Below are 20,251 nucleotides of genomic sequence, written 5' to 3'. Positions count from 1 at the left end.
GGTTCACTGTGGCAAAGCATGCTGGCTCTGGCCTCCTGGCCTCCTTTCTCTCATTTAAAATGAGGGGAATTTCTGCAGTCACAAAAATAAGAAACAGAAAATAGAGTAGGCTTTTCTTGTGTAATATTCACCAGACTGCTCTGGTTTTAATTTGTCCTCCCTGTCGTGGGTTCTTCAAAACACCTTCTCTCATTTACGTCAGCATAGATTTACCACACCCCACTTATTTCAGACCTGGATAGCACCGTGGAAAAAGATTACCAGCCTTTCTGAGCTGCCGCTTTATGTCTTGGACAAAAGGCGATCATATGGGGCCATATGCATTCATGAACTGGCTTTGTATTTGTACAGCACCTAGCACAAGTGAGCCTACTCCTGCTTGGAGTTTGCTGTACTACAAAATTGTTCTTAAAAATAACCCTGCTTTTGGTGTTTGGGTTTTTTTTTTAATTGGAATGCAAGCTTTCAGAGGGAAATGAAGCTGTATTTAAATGCTGATTGCATGCATAGCAACAAGAGGAGGGCCATCCAGCACATGGATGCTAAGTGTCCTTTTACAGCCCCCATTCAGAGCCAGCACCCACCTCCCGGGGCGATGCATGGCATGGCGGGCCACTGGGCCTGCTGTGGCCTCAGGCGGAGGGGAGGACAGGACATACGCCTTCCTGAGTATTTTGAGATGTCGGCATCTATTGTATGGACTTAGGGAACTGGAGAGGGTGGGCTGTGGAGGGGTGGTGGGAGTCGGGAGCTACCACAAAGGCCAAGCTCTCTGCTGATGCCACATCCCCTCTCCCTGCATGGGAAAGCGAGGTGGCACAGGGACTCTGGCCACCAGGACCTGCACTGTACCCCCGGTCCTGTCTGTGTCTGTGAGAACAAAGTGAGTCCCCTGATAGAATAGCTGAAAAGGCTGGTTCAAGCTGATGTGTCTGGTGGATGGTTATTTGCTATCCTGTCCCCGTGCCCCAGATGCTCAGGCCCGGCAGCGCAGGAGGCAGGACTAGTGCTGGTCTGAAGAGCTGCAGGCAGGCCACCGCCTGGGAGCCCAGTGGGAGCTGGCTTGCAAAAGAGGCCTCCGCCTTCCAGGACAGTAATTGCATCCTCACTGTGCTCTCACTGCACTCATAAACTGCGGGTTTCTTACCCTCCCATCACGCCTGCCTATCTCCAGCAGCCGTGGGGACGGTATGACTAACCAGCCAGATTACGAGCATGAGCTACTTCAGCAATGTGTAAAGATTGTGGTGTTGTCACAGTATGCAGCATGCTGAGGACATGTGCATGGGAATTACCTGGCGTATGTCTGCTTTTTTTGTTCTCCTGAATACAAGTATAACGCATAAGTTAGCTGAAGCTTATCAAAGACGTCTCCTAGCCCACCCAAAAAAGCAAAGCTGGAACTGCAAAGAAAAGATGCTCTGAATATTTGGCCCCTTAAACTGCTATAAATCTTTTCTGCTGCCAAAGGATTGAAAACTACCCAACAAAAGGAAAAAAAGGAGCTAATTTTTTTTACTGACTCAGTGAAGGCCTGGCTCAAGGGAAGCGCTGAAAAAGAGGTCTGGTGGAAATAAAACTTGCCCCTTCAGATAGAGCAGTAGATAAACCCAGCTGTGTCATGGGACTGTGGGAAGCCTCCCAGAACAAGTATAGGTAGCTTGAAGTGTTTTTTGAGGCATACTCTTATTCTCTATTTTGTTGAACATATTTCTTGGTCTTTATGAACTTTAAGGAGCACTGAGAATGGAATGTGCCATAGGGGGAAGGCTTACAGAAAGACTTGATTAGAAGATGGAATAATTTTAAAATTTCTTCTCCTACAATACTCTCTAAAATATTCCTTTTCTGAAGCACACTTCTTTTTTTCTTTTTCTGCCTGCTGTATACATCCCCAACACTTACCTGGCCCTGCTATATTATTCAGTTAGTGGTTTGGTTGATTTACTCTCATTATTGCTAAAAATATTATTAAAAAAACCCCCAACTTTTAAATAAATGACGCAGTGGAAGGTTGTCGAGATAGGAGTTTGGTAAGAAATACAGGTTTAGAGACAGTTTCTGATCCTGCTTTCCTGAAGAGGAAGGGCCTTTGAATGGCTCTCCTGAGATATGCTGATGGTCTGAGCATCCCCATCACCAGCTCCCCATGACAATTGCCACCGATTGACCACTTGCTGGCTGTCTCCGCAGCAGCCCAGGAACGGATGAGTCATGGAAACTGAATTCCCCTTCGCCCTGGCTGCCCGGCCAGCCCCTCCGAAGGAGCTGCATTGACACAGAGGCGGAAAGTCAGCGCTGGCTTTTTTTCACGTTGTGAAACTTTGATAAAACAAAGTTCTTCTGCTTCCACGGATGTCAAGGCAGCGTTTTTCATCAGTGTTACCTGAATAATGTCATAGGAAGAGAACAATCTCAAGTAGTGCTGGGCACATTATTTTGCCTAGATAATTGATTCTGTGCTACTTCAGGCCAGCAAAAATGTTTCGTATTTGCAAATATCTTTAGCGGAATGCTCAAAACCGTTGCCATGCTTAGGTGCAGCTATATCTAAATGCTGGGTTTCATTTTAGAATGATTTTTTTTAAATCGAGTTTGGTTACATTTTAATAATTTCTAAATGAAACAACCCTCTTGGGGGAATAAAAAAAAAAAGAGAGAGAGAGAAAGAAATTAACAGATTAAGCACTGGGTGCTTTCCTGAATAGAGAATTACTATTTGGGGGGAAAAAAGCAGGTTCCAGTCAATGAGGAAACTCAATTCTTTTTATTTGAGATCTGCCTGGAACATTAATCAATTATTCACACAGCTCTTGCTACTGCAGCTCAGATATAAATACCAACGAACCCAAGCAGGGAGGTATTCAGAATTTCCCTTGAGGTATTCTCAAGTGAAAAGAAAAAAAAAAATTAAAAAGTGTGAGTTTAAAAAGTTTAAAGGAATTTTTTTCTCGACACGGGTTGCATACTGGGCGAAAGAAGTGTGAGTCCTGCCTGGATGCCATCCCTTTCCCTTGAAAGGAGCTATTCTGCTTTTGTTAGCCCTGCGCACAGGAGATGGGACGTGGCACAGCCCTCCTGACGCAGGCAGCCCGGTAGCTGTGTGGGATCAGTGCAGGTGAGTGAGTCATGGCTGCCGCAGCACCTGCCTCCTTCCCTCCCTCCCTCCGTGTCCTTCCCTGCCCACACCATCCACCCACACCAGGAATCGTCCTCCCCTCCGAGGTGCTCGCCAGGACGTTTCCCACAAAATTTCCGTGTCTCTCGGACTGGCAGTGCAATGGGTGGACATGGCTCCAACATGTAATGCTTCAGTGCTGGAGCTTGTCCGGGCTTTTGTGCCATGACAGGATCCAAAGTGCTGAGTTACTCAGAGCTGCTGTCTGTGACTCAGCACCAATTAGAGGTTTTTCAGCTCACGTGCCTGTGATGTGAGGTTGCATTGATGCACTTAAATTAAACAAAGGGGCATGGAAATGAGAGCCGCGATAGGAATTGTACCTTGTGTCTGGCAGCAAAACGATAAACAGAGATTACTGGGCGCTCTCAGCGCAGATACCCCACCTCATCGTGGTCTGGTCCTCACTCCTGCTTTTAAAATGGAGGCGAAAAATGTCATGGCCTCTTGCCAGTTTTCCCACGTGGGAAACACATTCCTGACCTGCACACTGGAGATCATTTTAGCTGCAGGCACTGGGAGAAATGTCACCACCCTGGGCGGTGGCAGCCCTCGGGAAGGGAGAGGGGGTACTGAGCTGGGCCCAGCCGTCGGTCCCCCATCAGCAGGCGAGAGGATGGCCCGGAGGAGCTGCGTCTGTCAGGGACTCTGCTCCCTGCGTCAGCGCCAGGTGGGGCCTGGCAGTGGGGTGCGGGATGCCCGCCGGCTGTAGCACACCCCCTTCCCACAGGCTGCTCTCACCATCCTTCCCTCAACGCCAGCCAGGCCGTCAGTAACACGGTGTCCTGGGTGTTTGTAACCACACTTCCTCTCACCCCGTATTTTGTTTCTGTGCTGCAGCAGAGGCTTCGGCTGCCAGGGCAGGGAGGTGTTGCAGCATTGCTGGGAACACCGTATCTGTCAGCAGGGTGAGTAGGCTGTGCTGCCTCAGCAGTCATGCACACTCTGCCTTTCTTTTCCATTTCAAGCTGACAGTATCTGGGAGGAAAGCAGGGCTTCTGCCCTGGACAGAGCCAAGGATGTACTCGATTAGACCACAGGCCATCTAATCTGGGAATCCTCATCCGCCAGCGGCCAAGCCCGGTTGCTTCCCAAGAACACTTAAAGCCTCCTTGGAGTTGTGCAACATTGTCCCATGGAGAGTGCTGGGAAAGCAGTGACTTAACCTGGGAGAACGCAAGGAAAAGTGATGCAAAAGTCTACTGAATGACGCTTTGGGAATCTTTCTGGTGGAAAGGGCCATGTGACGCCACAGTTCTGCAAACACTGCCCTTCGACAGGGCGTTATCCACATTTCCTGAGCTCGCAGATTTAGACTGCTGCAATGCTCTTTCCTGAGGTCACATCTTAAACCCCCTCGGAGATGGCAGCTACTGCAGAAGCACAGTGGTGCATTTGTTCAAGGGGTCATCTCCTTGGGAGCACATGATGCCCATGTCCCTCCAGGACATATTCTGATGGCTCACAGGTTCCTGGGTGCAGTTTTGGGTGTTGGTTGCTTCCTATAAAAAAACCGAATGGCCCACAATTGGCTTTAATGAGCATCTGACTCTCCCGCCCCATACTGTCACAGCAGCTTGCAGCAAGAGTTTCTGCGTTGGAGCCTCCTTGCTAGAAAAGAAAAGGTCTCTGTAGGGGCAGTGGGACACACTGGGATGCTGGAAACCCTGCCTCTGCCGGGACTGGTCTGAATTTGCTGGTTTTCCAGGGCTACTCCTAAAGCCAGAGAGACGGATGTTTTGTGGGGGAAACGAGTCTGCTCCCCAGGACGAGGGAGGCACTGAAAGGGATTTCTGGCAGTGCCACCTGAGTGGTGTCCTGCTGAACGCAGTATTTTCTTATTGCAGAAATTGAACGGATTTGTTAATTGCGTTTTAGATTATCCAGAGCCTTGGCTAGGTTTTTCTTTACTCAAGAAAAAAAAAAATACAGTTCCTGTGCACCACTGATTAGCTAAGCCAAGCTGAGAGAAGTTCCTGTGAATGGTGCTGTGGGCTGGTGGTTACTGTAAGGGAGACGGGGCTAGAGTCAGGCTTCGCTCTATGCGGTGGTGAGGACCAGTCCGAAAAATGGATCAAATAATACCCAGCTCCCTAAAGCACTTTGGAAGCATGTTGTGGTTTTGAATGGGTTTGTAACTCCCTGTGTAAGCCAAGCTTACAGATAAACTTTAGAAACTGAGGAAATATCTTTGAGTGCTAAAAGAAAACATTTTGGTACAAAAGGGTACTCAAGTTCAAATTGGATCAAATTTTTGTTTCACTCTAGGAATCATTGAAATTATGGAAGGAAAAAACAACAAAGAAAAAAAACCCTGTGAAAGTACTTTACGAAACCCCAGAAGTAACAGAAAATACCCAATAATATGTTACGAAAAAAGCTCAGTTTTATTTCCAGATAACTAGATAAGAAGATCTGAACACAGCTATTAACTCGTGGGTAGATCTGTAACCCTCTGCTGACAGTAACTGCATTAACTGCACTTAGAGTAACTGCAGAGCACCAGATCAGAGATGATGCACCACTTACACTCTATCTATGCTTTATTTCAAGCTCAAGTGGTACTTGGCTAGTGGGTTGGCCTTGGTAGCTCCATAGCAGAGGTGCAAATCTGCTTGCTGCAGTGCTTTGGATTTAGCAGTTTGGAAGGCACTGAAGCCGATTACAGCTGTCTGGGCTGCATGTGTGTAAGCTGCGTATTTGATGAGAGTACACGTCTTGTTAAGATAGGCTAAAACCGAAAGCGTGTGGGGAAAATGAACTCGGGAGGGTTCCTGGCAGTGTTTCTGCTGTGACTTGGCTGTTTGAATCAGCAGCTTGTGATGCTTAACATAAACAAATTGCAAAATGGTCTTAAGAAACGTCATTGCTTTAAGGAGTGAACTGGATACCTCAGGTAGGAAGAAATGCGCAGGACCCTCTGAGGTTGCACCATTTTTCAGAAGTAGCAGAGTCATGCCTGCTTGTCATAGACTGACTGAGGTGGCCAGGACAAAGCAGGGTGAAGCCTCTCCCATTGGTGCAGGTGGCCTGTGCAGAGCATATGCTTCATGTGGCACTTGCCATGACCAAGTGGCTGCACAGCCCTCATCCAGACTCACCACATCTCCTATAACGCTGATCTTTGCCTCCCTTGTCTCCTCACCGGGAGAGGTCTCCTTTGCCTGCAGTGCCCTCCTTGGCTTGAGGCCGGGGCCCCAAAGCAGCGACGCTGGTGGTGGGAATCCAACCCGGCCTTCCCAGCCCCCAGGTGTTCCTGTCCTGCCTCACGCCCGTTCAGAAACTGTTAATCATCCTGAACTACTTACTGGTTTTGTGATCTTAAACAGGGCTTGAACTCAGCTTTCTAGAGGTGAAAGCACAATGTCTTACTGTAACTCATTTTACCAACCAATCCTATCCTGAACCTAACAATATTTTAATCACAAAATCCAACCTCAAAACCCACAGCATTTTCAGTTACTGTATTTCATCACCACACAGCTGAAAACAACTTTTTTTTTCAACTACCCTTGTTTTTCTAAAGTGAATCACAAACCATGGAACTTAACAGACGGAAAAGACCCAGAGACAAATCCTCTTTCACCAACTCTAGTGTGTATAAGGAATAATGTAATTAGAGTAAAAAGCATTTCTCTACAGTCACACAGGCATAACAGAGTTACAGGAGTCAGCCTCCCCTTCGTTAAGCCAGATAGTCCATCTTAGACAAGCCAAAAAGCATTGTTGCCTACAAAATATTGGTGGTGCCAATCAGTCAGTCTTTTTAATTAGCCTGAGGAACAGAGCCTTTACTTTTTTCTCAGAAGGCAATTTGACACCCTTAAGATTTTACCCTTATGCTTTATGTCCTGGTAAGTGGTCCGCTGCTCACTTTGCTGCTGTTCTTGGCTGTACCCCCTTGAATCACACTGAGGAATAACTAACAGTAAGGTAACTCTGGGTCTGGGCGGGTTTGCCCACCAGAAGAATGTTAACCATCAGGAGTGCTCTGTGCAGCAGCCATGAATACTGTTTAGCGCTTCCCAGGAAGACTGGTCTATATTAATCACTCCTTTTAATTGGCAAGAAAACCAGGACATCTGAATGTAAACTCCCATAGAAAGGCTACAGGGTAGCCAAGGGAGAGAGCCTGATCTTCAGGCTGTCACTCCCAAGCGATAGCTACCTTTCTTCCCATGGTGTTTACACTCCGGGAGAATCAAGGGGCATTTCACAACCTGACAAGGTGTTTACAATTCCCAACCTCTGCCTACGGATGTGCTGGGATAATGGCTTATGGTATGTGTTTGGTACTTGGGCTGATGAAGGGGCTGGAAGGAAACCCTCAGGCCTGGGGTCTGGTCTCATTGACCGGGTCTCACTGACACCAAAGTAAATCTGAATTACTCCCGATTTGAAGTCATCTATCCTACAGCAGAATTCTGGCCCTCAAGACCAGCTGATGCTTAGGTAAAACATGGGCATAAGCCCTGATGTGTCAGATCTGTATAAAAACTTGGTCAGGGAAGTGTCGGAAAACATCCCAGGTGATCAGCAGCATCCGAGGTGAGGCCAGGTACGGGTTGGTCCTTGCACCAGGCATTGCCCAAGGCTGGTACCAGCGGTGGCCGTGCCTGGGGCTGCCCCGGCGGGGCCAACCCGGAGGAGCTTTCCCACTGCTCCTCTCCGGGGGTCCCTGGAGGGCAGGACAGATCCAGCACAGGGCAAGTGGTGCAATCGGGCTCTCAATGGGAGCTGATTACCGTCCATGGTGTCTGGGAGGGAGGGACACACTTTGTGTCTTGATCAACTTCATGCATCTTTCTATATGGGGGTTTGCAAAATCAGAGTTCATAAAACCTCCCTCAGCCCCTTCCCTGAAGGCTACACCCACATTTTTCTCATGGATGACTCACTGTTAAAATGTTTCTCCAGCTAGAGTTTTTCTACACTATGTATTAGAAACAGCTGAACAACTGCCTTCATATTAGGCTTCTCGGGTGATGGTGAGAGCATGCCTGAGTATGCAGGTGTACATGAACTTACACACATGTGTACATATGCTTTGTCTATTTTTAATTTGAGTTTCTCTTTTGCCCTTTCCACTCCTTTTCCTTTCAGTTTCTTGTATTTGTTTTTTATTTGTCCCTCTCCCCCTGTCTTCTGGGTATGTAAAATGCAGACCCACAAACATTTGCATTCATCTTTCAAAATAACGGTGTGAAGAGTAATATAAAATTACCTCATCCATGCCTTCATGGATAAACAGAAGATGAGGATGGAGTTCTTTCATACAATACAAGAAAAGAGAGTTAAACCAGATCAGTTTAAATTAAACAAAGGAAAACATTAGATGAAATAACAGGAAAAGCATCCTCAGTCTGTCAGATTGAGGAATAATTCATTTCTCAAGGGCAGTGACTGAACTGGGCAGTTTGCACATGATTTTTTTGGGGAGTGATAATGCTGCTCTGTCCCCAGAGTGAGGTGTGTCTTCATCACGTTTGATGTGTGCAACTCTGAAATCAGCAACACAGGAAGCCACGGGGGCAGAGAAGTCAGAAATGGCAAGAGGTTTCCTGAGGTGATAAAAAGGCCACCTGTGAGGTTGTTGTGAAGGAAAATTCCAGTGACTGCGTGCAGTATTTGGAAGAAACAAACAAGAGGGTTGAGGTTAAGATGCGTTCACATATGAAGGTTGCTCGCCTTTTGGTTATCCCCCACTGGAGGGTCCTCTGTAGGTCTGAGACATTCAGCCCCTTTTCAGAAATTACACTTTGGGCTTAAAATGAAGGATGGAGAAGGGGGTTGGGGGGGGAAGCATGTATTTAGGCAAGTATCCTGCAAGGAAAGTCAGGTAGGTTGAGGAAGTGGTGAAGGTAAGGAGATCTGCACTGGGAAACTAGCCCACAATGCAGCAGCCATTTAGCCTGAAGGAGCACAGCACCAGCCTTGCGACATGATGCTGAGGCAGTGCACGTCTCCGTTCAACCCCTGTCTCTGCCATCCCCCAGCTGCTCGGGGAGGCAAGACTTCGTGCGTGCAGGCAAGGGTGTACCTGCTGCCACATCCCAACCCCAACTGCCCAGCCGCCCCTGCCCCACTCTCATGTATGCACTAGGGTGGGAAAACAGACTTAATCAGCTCGCTGTGGCCGGGAGTGCTTTGGCTGTGGGCTGTGCAGGGCAGGAGCAGCCCTTCTCCACCTCTGCTCAGCCATGAGCAGCCGCTGAGGGCGATGAACAGCTCAACAGGCTGAACAGGTAGGGTGAGCGTGGCAGCAGAGCAAGTTCCCCTCACACTTCACCACCCACAGCACCCGGGCTGAAGTCTCTACTTGAATGAAAGTGTAAGTGTTAGGTGTGGCAGATGAGCTATGCATGGAAAGTTTAGTGTGTTCAAGGGTACAGCCTCAGCTAGCAGCTAACAGCAATGAATGAGCCTTGGGGCGAGCCCAAGCCAGCTTCCACTCAAGTGGATAGAGGTATGGTCTTTTGGCTTCAGTGGGAACAGGATGAGGTCCTTCATGGCCAGCCAAGGAGAGATTAGTCTAATGATGTAATGGTGCCTGTAACTGCCTGTTCAGCCTTAATTCTGCTCTTTTGTGAGCACACATTATGGCACAGTCTGTAATTACGTGATCACATACTACTTGCTCTGCAAGACGCCCGCCTCATTTGAAGGGCAGGACAGGAGGTAAGGGCAGAAGGGCTCTCCCCAGTCCCCACGGCGTTGTCCTGCGTCCCGGGGCACCGCTCTGCAACAGGCTTCCTGCGGGGTCTTGGGCAAGAAAGCGCTGTAACGTGGGCGTGGCAGGGACTGAGGTAAGGTTTCACCAGCAGCGTAAGCCTGGCTTTTTCTAAATATAGGAGCTTGGTTTTGCAATCTCACTGAGCTCTAAGGAGAGCTTTATGTAAGAGGTAGTCAACAGCAATGATGGCTTTAGGTTTAAACTGCCTATGGAGCCTATCCGGATCCTCGCTGCAGGAGGTATGAAAATCCCTTGGCTTGCCTGCCGAGGCATGGTGGCACACCTATCTGCTGGCAACAGTAGACCAGATTGCTCTTGGCAGCAGTATCAATTAAAACAGAAGGTTTTATCTCCCTGCTCTGACACCACATGCTCACTCTGCTTCTGGCCATCTTTCCAATCCCACCTTCCGCTTCATTTAACAGAGGCTTTGCCGGCCTGGCTTCCAGCGTCCCCTAAACTGGTAGCTAAAAGTCTGGCTGAAGAACCTTATGCCCACTGACAAGTGGCAGACTTGAATGGAGGAAGAGTATGGAAGGAAAGTCTGAAGCAATGAAAAGTGGAAGAGAGGGGAACAGAGTGACCTTGGTAGTGGCAGGAAGCGCAGGGAGAGATGCAGAGGAGTAAAGGAGCCGCAAAGGATCTAGAGGGTCAGAAGGAAAGAGAACATCCAGAACAGAAAGGTTAGGGTGTGAGAGTAACAAGCAAGAAAAACAGATGAAAGAAAACAAATTAGTGAAAACAAAGACAATACCTCAATTAGGAGGTGAAAGCAGGAAAGACCATACAACACAGCACCAACAATAAAGACTTTGGATGTATTCCCCCTGCTCCGTTTCCTGGGAGCTATACCCTGCTCCGTCTCTGGACCCCAGAGTCACGCCTGCCAGGTCTCAGCATTGCCCTGTGGGGACTGACGAGGAAGGGACAAGGCGTGATGGCTGCACGGTGCTGCAGCCAAGCCACTGTCCCTGCTCCCGGCAGGACCTCCTGGCCTCTCTGGCACCCCTTTCTCACCCCAGCAGCCCCTAACCCAGTGCACTTAGTGTTCGTGTCACGTAGATACGTGAGTCATTGCAACTTGTTGAGTGGGATGCCTTGGTAGGAGAGGCAGTGGTCACAGACACTGAGGGGCAGTATCCTGGCTTGGTGCAGAGAGCTCCCAAAAGACAAATGCTTTGATGTATAAAATGAACAAACATGTAGCAAAAACTGAGTTTTGTGTCCTGCAAGGGTGGCTGGGCTAGGAAATATGTCAAAAGAGCATCTACCTCCTCACTGAATCTTCTTTGGGCCCAAGTTTTATCTAATGCAGGGATGGAGTAATCCCACTGACGTCACTGGGCTGACGCCGGTGTAGAACTGGTGTGCGTGGCTGGTGAAATAGGTCAGAGCTGTGTACTTGGAGGCACAGCTGCTGAGTTCAGTGATAAAAAGGAGCTTTTGCAGCTATTTCCTCCCGTGAGCCTTGCAGAGGCTCGTTCTCTGCTCCAGGCACCACTTGGGGCCCGGGGCTGGCCGGCTTTCTTTTAGCACCTCTCTCCACCCGGGCAAGCAGTTTCCACAGGTCTTTGACAGAAAAATGCTGGGTTTGTTGACGTTCCATGTTTCCTGTGGGTAAAAGCAAGACGAAGCACTAAGTTCTTGGTGTTGTAGGGCCTGCATCAAAATATTTTAGTTTGTTGAATGGAATAAAGCAGCTGAGGACTCAGAGTGCTAATAATTGTGACCACTGATCAGCCGCCTGATTTCACACCCTATATTTTATACTGAGGTGCAAGAGATTATTATTATTATAATCCCATGTGGGTACTTGACTTTTTACAAAAGCTTTCCATCAGAGATGTGAAATGAAGTGTTGTCCTTGGAGACATGTTAATGCCTGAAGTTGGGTCTGCTCTGCCATTACACGGAGGGTAATTCTGCACAGTCATTGTGCTGCTGGTGTCCAGTGTATTGCTTTGGCATTTCTGGAGTCATGCAAGCTGCTAATAAACACCCTGCGTCTTTCCTACAGATCCCTTTCCTTCACACAGCAGTGCCGGTGCAATCCACCCCCCCCCACCACCCATCACACCTAATCCCTTCTTGGAAGCAAATATTGAAAAAGGGAAAAAAAAAAACCAAACAAACCACAATGCATGAAATGAGGAAGAAAGAAAAGTAACGCCCAAGGAGCTTGGCAAAGCCTCGCAACCCCCATGTGAGGAACCAGGCAGCTGACTTCCAGCATCCCAGGTGATGTAATGCTAGTTGAACGGCTGTACACACCTCTGTGTGCTGATGAGCAGAGCAGGCAGGGACAAGTAGCTGCACAGACAGCTCTGGAAGCCGCTAGCAAGAAATGCACCTCGGGGGGTGTGTGTGAAGCGATCGCCACATGCTCTCCGTGCCCCTTTGATGCTGGGAAGGAATGCTCTGCTTTCCGAACCAAAGGCGCTCCGGTTTGCCTGTGGGCTATGCGGAAATATGAGAAGGTGGAAGCAAGAAGCAACTTGTTCTGTCAGGGAGGAAAAGCAGTCTGAAGTTTGTAGCTATTATACGGCACAGTGCAGCTTTTAAACGTGGTGGCCACTTGCAATGGTTAAAACACAACTTTCTCTCCACAGCGTGGTTTGTTGCCCTGGTGTGCTGGCCCTTAGCAGTTAGCTTCCATCCGTTGCAGCAGGTTGATATGAGATCACTGAGTTCTTGTCTGAAATCCCACTGTGGTTTTCTTCAGTCTTGCAATGCACTGTGTTTCTCTCCAGTGGTCTCTTCCAAGGCACGATGAGGGAAACTGTTCCTGTTTGTGCATCTGCGACGAACGTAGCAGCCACTTTCACTACACATGAAGCGTAGGGGTTTTTTTGTTCCTTCTTTCTCCAACACTTTCTGGGTAATGTTTTCTGTGTTCTGTCCTTTTCTCAGAAAACTTAATAGAGTCACCCCAGCTATATTTCCATGTGTGGGTGGGTGTGTTTATACACACATATATATGTGTTAAAAATATCCTGCTTAATTCAGGTACTATTAGAATATTCCATTACCTGGGTACTAGCTTAGTTAAGCCCAGTATCAGTTTAAGATGGGTCTTAACCATCTACTGCATGTGCCATCTGGAAGGAGTTTGCCACTTTTGCCCAGCTTTGGCTGGCAGGTCCCGGCGGTTTGAGGGGAGCCAACCTAAAGAGTTTCCTCAGGAGACAGACGATGAGCTGGCTGCTGCTCCCAGCCTGGTCCTCCCACCGAGGAGAGGGAGCTCTGGGCTGGGCTCCCCCGCCTCCAGCTGCAGGGCTGCTGCCTGCAAGTGGAGGAGACGCTGGCCTGCAGTGACCAGCCCTGGGACAGAGAGGACATTGACTATCGATTACCGCTCCTGCAGACAGATTTACATATAAAAGCCCAACGTGAGAGATAACTAACAGATAAGCCTGCCCATTTTCCAGGTGCTGAAAAGCCTGACTGCCTTCTTTATACAAATACCCGTTTAAATACTTTTCACCTCAGGGGTGTGGATGAGTTTATCTTGATTGGGAATCCATGGAAATGACTTTTAACCCCTACGTTGTAAAAGGTTGCCCAATGCATCTATATAAGCATGATGCATATTTATAGTGTAATGATCCCTATGGTTCATTAAATACCATAACAAGGACTTTGGGAAAGCAGCCAGATAGCCTGCTCCTCCAAGCTATATTAAGAAAGGCCAAACTGTTACAACAAAATATTTTAAAGTTTGTTTGTGCTGAGGTATTTTTTTGTTGTTTTGTTGGTTTTTGGTTTGGCTTTTTTTTCACTAGCCTTGAACTATTTAGCATGTTCTCTAAGGGATTATTGTTTCATGTCCCTTCTCAGCATTTGAGATCTGAAGAGTGCCATGAAATAGTCTCTGCAGGCAGCAGCCAGTTAACCCTTTTGTGGTTCCACTGGGGACCCGCACCTCTGGAGTGCTTCCTCCCTTCCCAGGCACCAGAACATTGCAGGCAGTAGCAGATTTCAAACATAGATCTGTGCTGAAAAACAATTCTGTACAAACACATCTGGCAAGGTACCACAAAATTTAAGAGGATGAAATCAACAGCAGGCCACCCAAATTTAATTAAAGTGCATAGAGATTAACTCTGGCAAACAGTACACCTGAATTTAAAAAAAAAAAAAAAAGCAAGTTTTATGAATATACAAAATGCTATATATGGCTTACAGTGTGTTAGCAAAGTTAGGGCTGATACAGTACACAGCAAAAAAAACAAAAAACAAACAACAAACCGAAAAACCTTTTGGTGCTCAAGAAAGAAAAGATTCTGCAGTTCATTACGTGGCTTGTCTGTGTTGGTGCTGCAGGGCTAGAAGAAATAAAAAGTAATAAAATCTGACTTTGTCTCTAATACCAGTAGATCCAAAGCTAAATATGCAAAGGCGCAGTTCTGTTTTGTAAGATAGTCCCATTTTTCCACAGCCTTTTCTCAGAGAAAAACCCCACACTTTCAGATTTTACAGTTCCCTTTTCAGTGGCATTTTATTTCAGAAATGTTTTCAGCAACTACAGTATATTTGGGAAGGCTTGTGCAGTGCTAACAGCAGAGGTGGAAAAGAGCTAGTTAGTCACCTAACGCTTCCCCAGGCCAGTAACACCCTGTGCCCTGCATTGCCTTTCCTTGCTCAACACGGGACGCAGCACGTCCCACGGGAGTGACGGGGACCACGAACCCGCCCGCCTGCCCCATCCGCCTGCAAGTCACCCGCCGCAGTCAGGGGCTCGGCAGGCATTGGTGTGGGACGGGGATCCCCAATGGTGTGCTGACGTTTCTTGTGTTTGCCTGGGAAATAAAGCTCCTGGGCTCCCTGTCTGGCTCCTCGGGGAAGGTTTTGCTGCTTTCTGGGGAGGTGCTCTCTCAGGAGGGTGTGTGGGATTTGCTGGGCGAGATGGGGAACAGACCAGTGCTGGAGGCCGACTCAGCAGCCGCACTGCAGCGGGGCATCCCCTGCGGCCAGGCTTCCCCTTTCCCGCCTGCCCGGTAGCAGCACAGGGAACGAGTGGGGCCCTGTCCCAGCTGCCTTACTGGAGCGCAGGCCAAGAGATGCCTGGTCGGTTTGGATAAACCACCAAGCTGCAAAGATTTTTAAAAACTTACCCAGTTTGGCTAAATCTTTATGGATTAGCAAGACGGGCTGGAGAACTACCAGAAGTTGCTGCCCGTCATCGTGTCTGGTGCTTCCTGCTGAGGCCAGGAACGCCAGCCGCCTGCCCTGCTTGCGGGAATTTCAGCAGTTTCACTTCCATGCCCAGCCCAGGGCAAAATGCCTGTAAGCAGCAAGAACAAAAAGTAACGGTTTAAAAAAAAAAAAAAAGACCTGTCACAAGTATTTCATAATTCAGAAAAGATTTACCAGCAGAGGCTAAGGCTGATTGAAAAATGGACAGGGTCTGACCAGGATTTGGTGTGAATGGAACCTGTAGTGTGTTGTTCCTGGATATGGTCAGTAAAGGTGGACTCCAGGAGGATGCCAAGGGTTGAAGGGGACAGGAGGACTGCTTGTGTTTCATTACCAACCCCTGGAGGGGCCAGCCCCTCTCCTCATATGGGAGCCCTGCCTCTGCGGCAGATTTGCAGACCTGTCCGACCTCGCTTGCTGAGTACCCCTTTACTGTCTCCCACAGCCCTGCCTCATGAGGGTCACAGCTTTGGGCCTGCTGCTGCCAGCCTCCCACAAGCCCTGTGGTGCCCAGGGACAGCAGTGTTGGGCGTAGCCTGGGGCACACTCATCGTGCGCGCCTGCGTGTGTGGACCTGCTTCTCTGGAGCCACCAGCACCCAACACACTGGTCCCAACCATGTGAGAGAGCTGGACGCAAGGCAGGGGCAGCCACGGTTTGGCTTTGATCCCATCGGTGTTTTTCTGTATTGGGCCTGACTGCTGGCAGCCTTTTCCCATCCATACAAACCCCGTACCTACACAAAGTCTTATTAAGAAAGGATTGGTCTGAATGTTGACACATGTTTTGGGGGAGGGAAATCTTCTTTTAGCCGAACTCCTTCATCCACCTCTAGTGCCTCCTCTGCTACAAAGAAAGGGCCGTTCTCATTCACTTCTTTCACTGCAGTTAATTAGTAAGTCCGAGCCAGCCCGTTCTCGGGAGCTGGTAGTTCCCTTAATCTCTCTGTTGCTAGGGCATACCGACATGCTCCACTGGTACCAGTTCCAGCGTGATGTGGAGGATTGTGGAAAGAAAGGGGAAAGGCCTGATCAAACAGAGTCTGATTTAAAAAAAAAAAAAAAAAGAAAAAGAAAAGAAGCTCTTTTTGATGAGGCTGAGAAGTTCACAATGGAGGTAAGCACAGGGTGAATGATAAGGCCTAAAGGAGCTCATTAAATTGAGGCAAGCTGAGCAGAGTTATCTTATTTCACTCCCTTTCTCCTGCCACCCCTGTGATGGAGAACTCTTTTATCACAGTGGGGGGGGGGGGGGGAGCAGGATCACTTCCTCGCTAAATGTTTGATAAAAATAAATGTATAATTGTTTTCCTGAGAGTTTTTTTAAATCAAGCCTTTAAACATTTGTAAAGCAAGCTGGAGCCTCAGTGAAGGGTGCTGCTTGACAGAAGTGTAGGCTGCAGGTGAGAGAGGTCCCTGTTTCCTCCCCTCTGCTCATCCAGCCTCCTGAGAAACAGTGAGCTAAAAAGTTAAGTAGGACATGTGGACTTCAGGGATGGTAGAGGTCAAATCTGAAAGCAGTGTGTCTGTCTTCATTTGATTTGCACCAGCCTTTAGAAAACCAGAGCAAGCGTGTGATTCAAAAAGATTCATGCATTTGAACAAAGTGCTGCCTAGCAAAACCTCACACAGTTCTTTCCTTGGGATCTCTGGCAAGTGCCTTTCCTCTGACTGCAGCCCGCGTTTGCTGCCTCAGGAGAACAGGGATCCCACCACAGCATGTCTCAGTGAGCACAGGTATCTTGAAGAGCTGGAGAACGCAGGAGGCTGCAGGCTGTTAGGGGAGCTTCTTAGAAGGTCTGTGTTCAGCAGAAGAAACCAGGGTAGGGCTTAATCCCTTGCTGGCAACAAGGACAGTGGCACTGTGTGGTAATTGACAGTGCATTCTTTTCTTTAATCTGAAAATTAGCCAGATTGCTTATCAGAGCTGTATTTTAAGAGTCCGCATGAATGATGGATCACAAAACAGAAGCAAGCACCTGCCCTATGCATCCTCTTGCTCATGAGAGTCATGAGACGAGCACTCACTTTGATGTGATGCTGCTCTTCTTGTGAAGACAGAAAGGGGTGGCACGACCGCGGTCCTGCCGGCCAGCACAGCTCTGGGTGCTGGGGAGGGGGCAGTGATGGCAAACAACACATTTTCTCTGCAAAACTCTGCCAGCCTTAGCTAGAAAATTTCCACAGATACTTGGTGGTTTCACTTGATCCTTTCCTCTGTGGGCCCTAAAGGAGGCTGTTTTTTTGGAAAGCCACCTCATAGTTCTTATTAAAAAGCAATCCATTATTGTAAATAATTATGTTAATTTCCCTCACCTGGAGGTCCTTCTCCCCACCTTAATACTTCCCTCTGGCCAAGAATTACCCTCTTGCTGTACAGGTGAGGCACATGGACTGCTCACTTCTACTGTAAGGGATAAAGTTAGCTATTTCCAAAGATAAGGTCAGCCTTGAAATGTGCAAATACATTTTTTATTAATCTCTCCTCTACTTCTAGTAGTTTCCCCTCCTGTCCAGCTATAGGAGCACACACTCCCTTGCTGCATGGAGCGCGCCGGATTTTCCACATGGCAGCGCAGCTTGAGTACAGCTTTACTGTTTTAATCTCTTTCAGGTATCAGCCCATCCTTCTGCAGGCTGTTGTAAGACAATCCTTTTTTTTGCCGAGGGATTCCCTCTGAAGAGGGATCAGGTGTTTGGCATCTAGCGCATCCTCCACTCTCATTTCTCCATCCTCCAGTCTTTCTATTGTAGCTTTTGCCAGCAGGACTGTAGCCAAAAGTTTGATGAGACATGGTGGCATGGAGGGTGGCACAGTTGTCCCTTACTTTGCCTGGATGAGCCATGCTAGCAAACAGGCTGGTTTTGCTAATATAATCTGAATCGGTAAATGCCTTCCTCACATAAACATAGCTTTAGATAGCGAGATGTACTGGTAGGGAGAAATGTTGTTTGCTAGGGACCTTTCATTAATGTTGATCCTCATATATTCATGCGTGTATGGGCACATAAAACTTGTCTATTGTTTTGGGGGGTTAATGCCCACCTTCCTCTCTCTGCCAGCTTAGCAACACACCTCTCTCCCTTCTTTCAAAGCATGTGGTTTTTACCTTGTTTCTTGACAAGTAGTCTCTGATGAGTCCTTATAAAAACTGGAAATGCCTCTGTCATGCTTTCTTGCTTTTTAGATGTGATACATAATGTGCCTTTGTGCATCAGACTCTTTACACATGGGTCACTCATGATTTATGGGTACTGACATGGGGAAGATGCAAGACAAGACAAAACAAGATCCAATGGCTGAAAGCACAACAAATTCAGACCAGAACGCATGTTAAGAGTGGCTGAACAGGGGGATGGATACTTTGCTGTTGGTGCAGTTTGCCCAGGCTGAGAAGGAGAGCTAATTTTTCTACCATGGAAAATTGTCATGCTAAGGTTGGATAACAACTCTGTTTTAGAGGAGACCAACACAGCCATTGTGGTTTACTCTTTCTAGTGTTAACCTCTAACAATCAATAAATATTGCGTAAGTTTCCATGTACCACAGTTAATCAGCAGGGTGTTCTGTTACTTGCTTTATGATCTAGATCACTGCTTTGGTTTAACAGCAGTTAGCAGTAGTGAACATGGTCTAGGGTCTAGGAGGTGCCTGGGGTCACAGGCTTAACTAAAACCCATGCAAGGCTGTCCTCTCCTCTCTGACAACTGGCTGACACTGCAAACTGCACAGGAACCCTAAAACAAAAGCAGCTAAATGGGAAGGAAGGCGACTCAAAGCAAGGCAAGGGGCCAGCTTTCTCTGTGTTTTCCTTTGAGTCTCCACTTCTGGAAGTCCCTGCTTGCATGGCCTTACTATCAAGTGATGCTTTAGCTGTTCATTTATGGTGAATCATAACTAAAGGGAACCAAAGCGCTATCTGAAATTCACTTCCTCTTGGGCAACAGAAAGCCTGTCTGAATTCCTTCCCCTTTTGGCTGCTTATGCTGCTCTTTTGAAAGAGCACCATTATAGGAGTATAACACTGCTGTATTTACAGCGTTGCTGTTACAGCTACGGCTTCCTCAAGCAGCGAGTTTTTGAGTATCTTTACTGATGAGAAGAATATATGATGATGGAAGGCAAGCTAGAGTTTCTGTGCAGGCAGGAGTTTAGCATGATTATGTTACTAGTGAATTCTGAGTTTTCCGTACGTGTGAAAACAAAAGGTGTTCCCCGCTCCATCAGCCTAGTCTGTTCTCCCTTCCCACTCAGAAGGCCAGCTGAGAGGGAAGCCAGCAAAAAGAAGTACTCAAATGAGAAGAGATGTTTTTCTAACAAGTAGTTGAGATGAATGTGAAGAATACTTCTGGCTGTAAACTTTTCTAGCATTTTGGGGCTACATAAAATTCAGATCTGGAGATAGAAGATTTTGTGATTTGCAACCCATCACTTGCAGTAAGGACAGGAGGTAAACACAAAACTGACCACAGAGACTGAATGTTCCCAGGTGGAGCCCAACAGTCAGTAAGAAGTGGAAACTAAGGTCAGGCTTCTAATCTTTCCCAGACCAAGATAAACCTCTGGTGATTCCAGTAAAGCCACTTACTTGTTAATTAAAGGCATGTAATTTTGGACCTTGGGCAAGTGAGAAGTTTTAATGATGCAGAAAGCACCTTGGAGAGACCAGCAACGAGCATCAGCTATCCAAAAACCAGAGAGTTCACAGGAGGTGTAACAGTAGATCAACTTGGAGAAATCATCAGCTCTTCTTTGATCTCAGCCTCAGGGGAAAAAAAGCATGCAGAAGCTAGGCTAGATATGTGAGGACAAAAATCACAAAGTTCAAGTGGCAAATAGGATCCAATTAGCAAGAGACTTTGAAGTAAACAAGTAGTTTTTTCGTCACTACTTTAGCAGGAAGAGGAAGGACACAGGCGACTGAAGATGTGCTCTCCAGTGGGGAAGAAAGGCTCTGGACAAGTCATTGCTGAGTCTTAGGGTGTTTCGTACCTTTTTTGTATTTGTTATCACTTCAGACAAACATTGCAATCAATGACAGAGGAGGATGACATCACAAAACTAGAACAAAGACTAGATCAGAAGATCCTTCAGATAGTGTTCAAGTCAGCCAGGCCAGATGGATTTCATCCCAGGGCAATTTG

At 47.6% G+C, this 20,251-nt stretch overlaps 1 protein-coding gene across 2 annotated transcripts in view; it reads right to left on the bottom strand.

The window, feature by feature from the left end:
• Positions 1 to 13,890: 13,890 nt before the first annotated feature.
• The window catches only part of RAD51B (RAD51 paralog B), a 469,034-nt gene continuing 462,673 nt past the window's right edge, over positions 13,891 to 20,251 (bottom strand). For both annotated transcript variants that reach the window (XM_075754197.1, XM_075754195.1), the window contains exons 12-13: positions 15,026 to 15,195; positions 13,891 to 14,236 (exon numbers count right to left, since the gene is read on the bottom strand). In XM_075754197.1, the coding sequence (XP_075610312.1) occupies positions 15,071 to 15,195 (125 nt within the window). In that variant the 3' untranslated portion in view covers positions 13,891 to 14,236; positions 15,026 to 15,070. The remainder of the gene's footprint in view (positions 14,237 to 15,025; positions 15,196 to 20,251) is intronic.

Source organism: Balearica regulorum, chromosome 5 (assembly GCF_011004875.1).
Source record: "Balearica regulorum gibbericeps isolate bBalReg1 chromosome 5, bBalReg1.pri, whole genome shotgun sequence".
NCBI classification, from domain to species: Eukaryota; Metazoa; Chordata; class Aves; order Gruiformes; family Gruidae; genus Balearica; species Balearica regulorum.
This window is presented reverse-complemented; position numbering and strand designations above follow the sequence as displayed.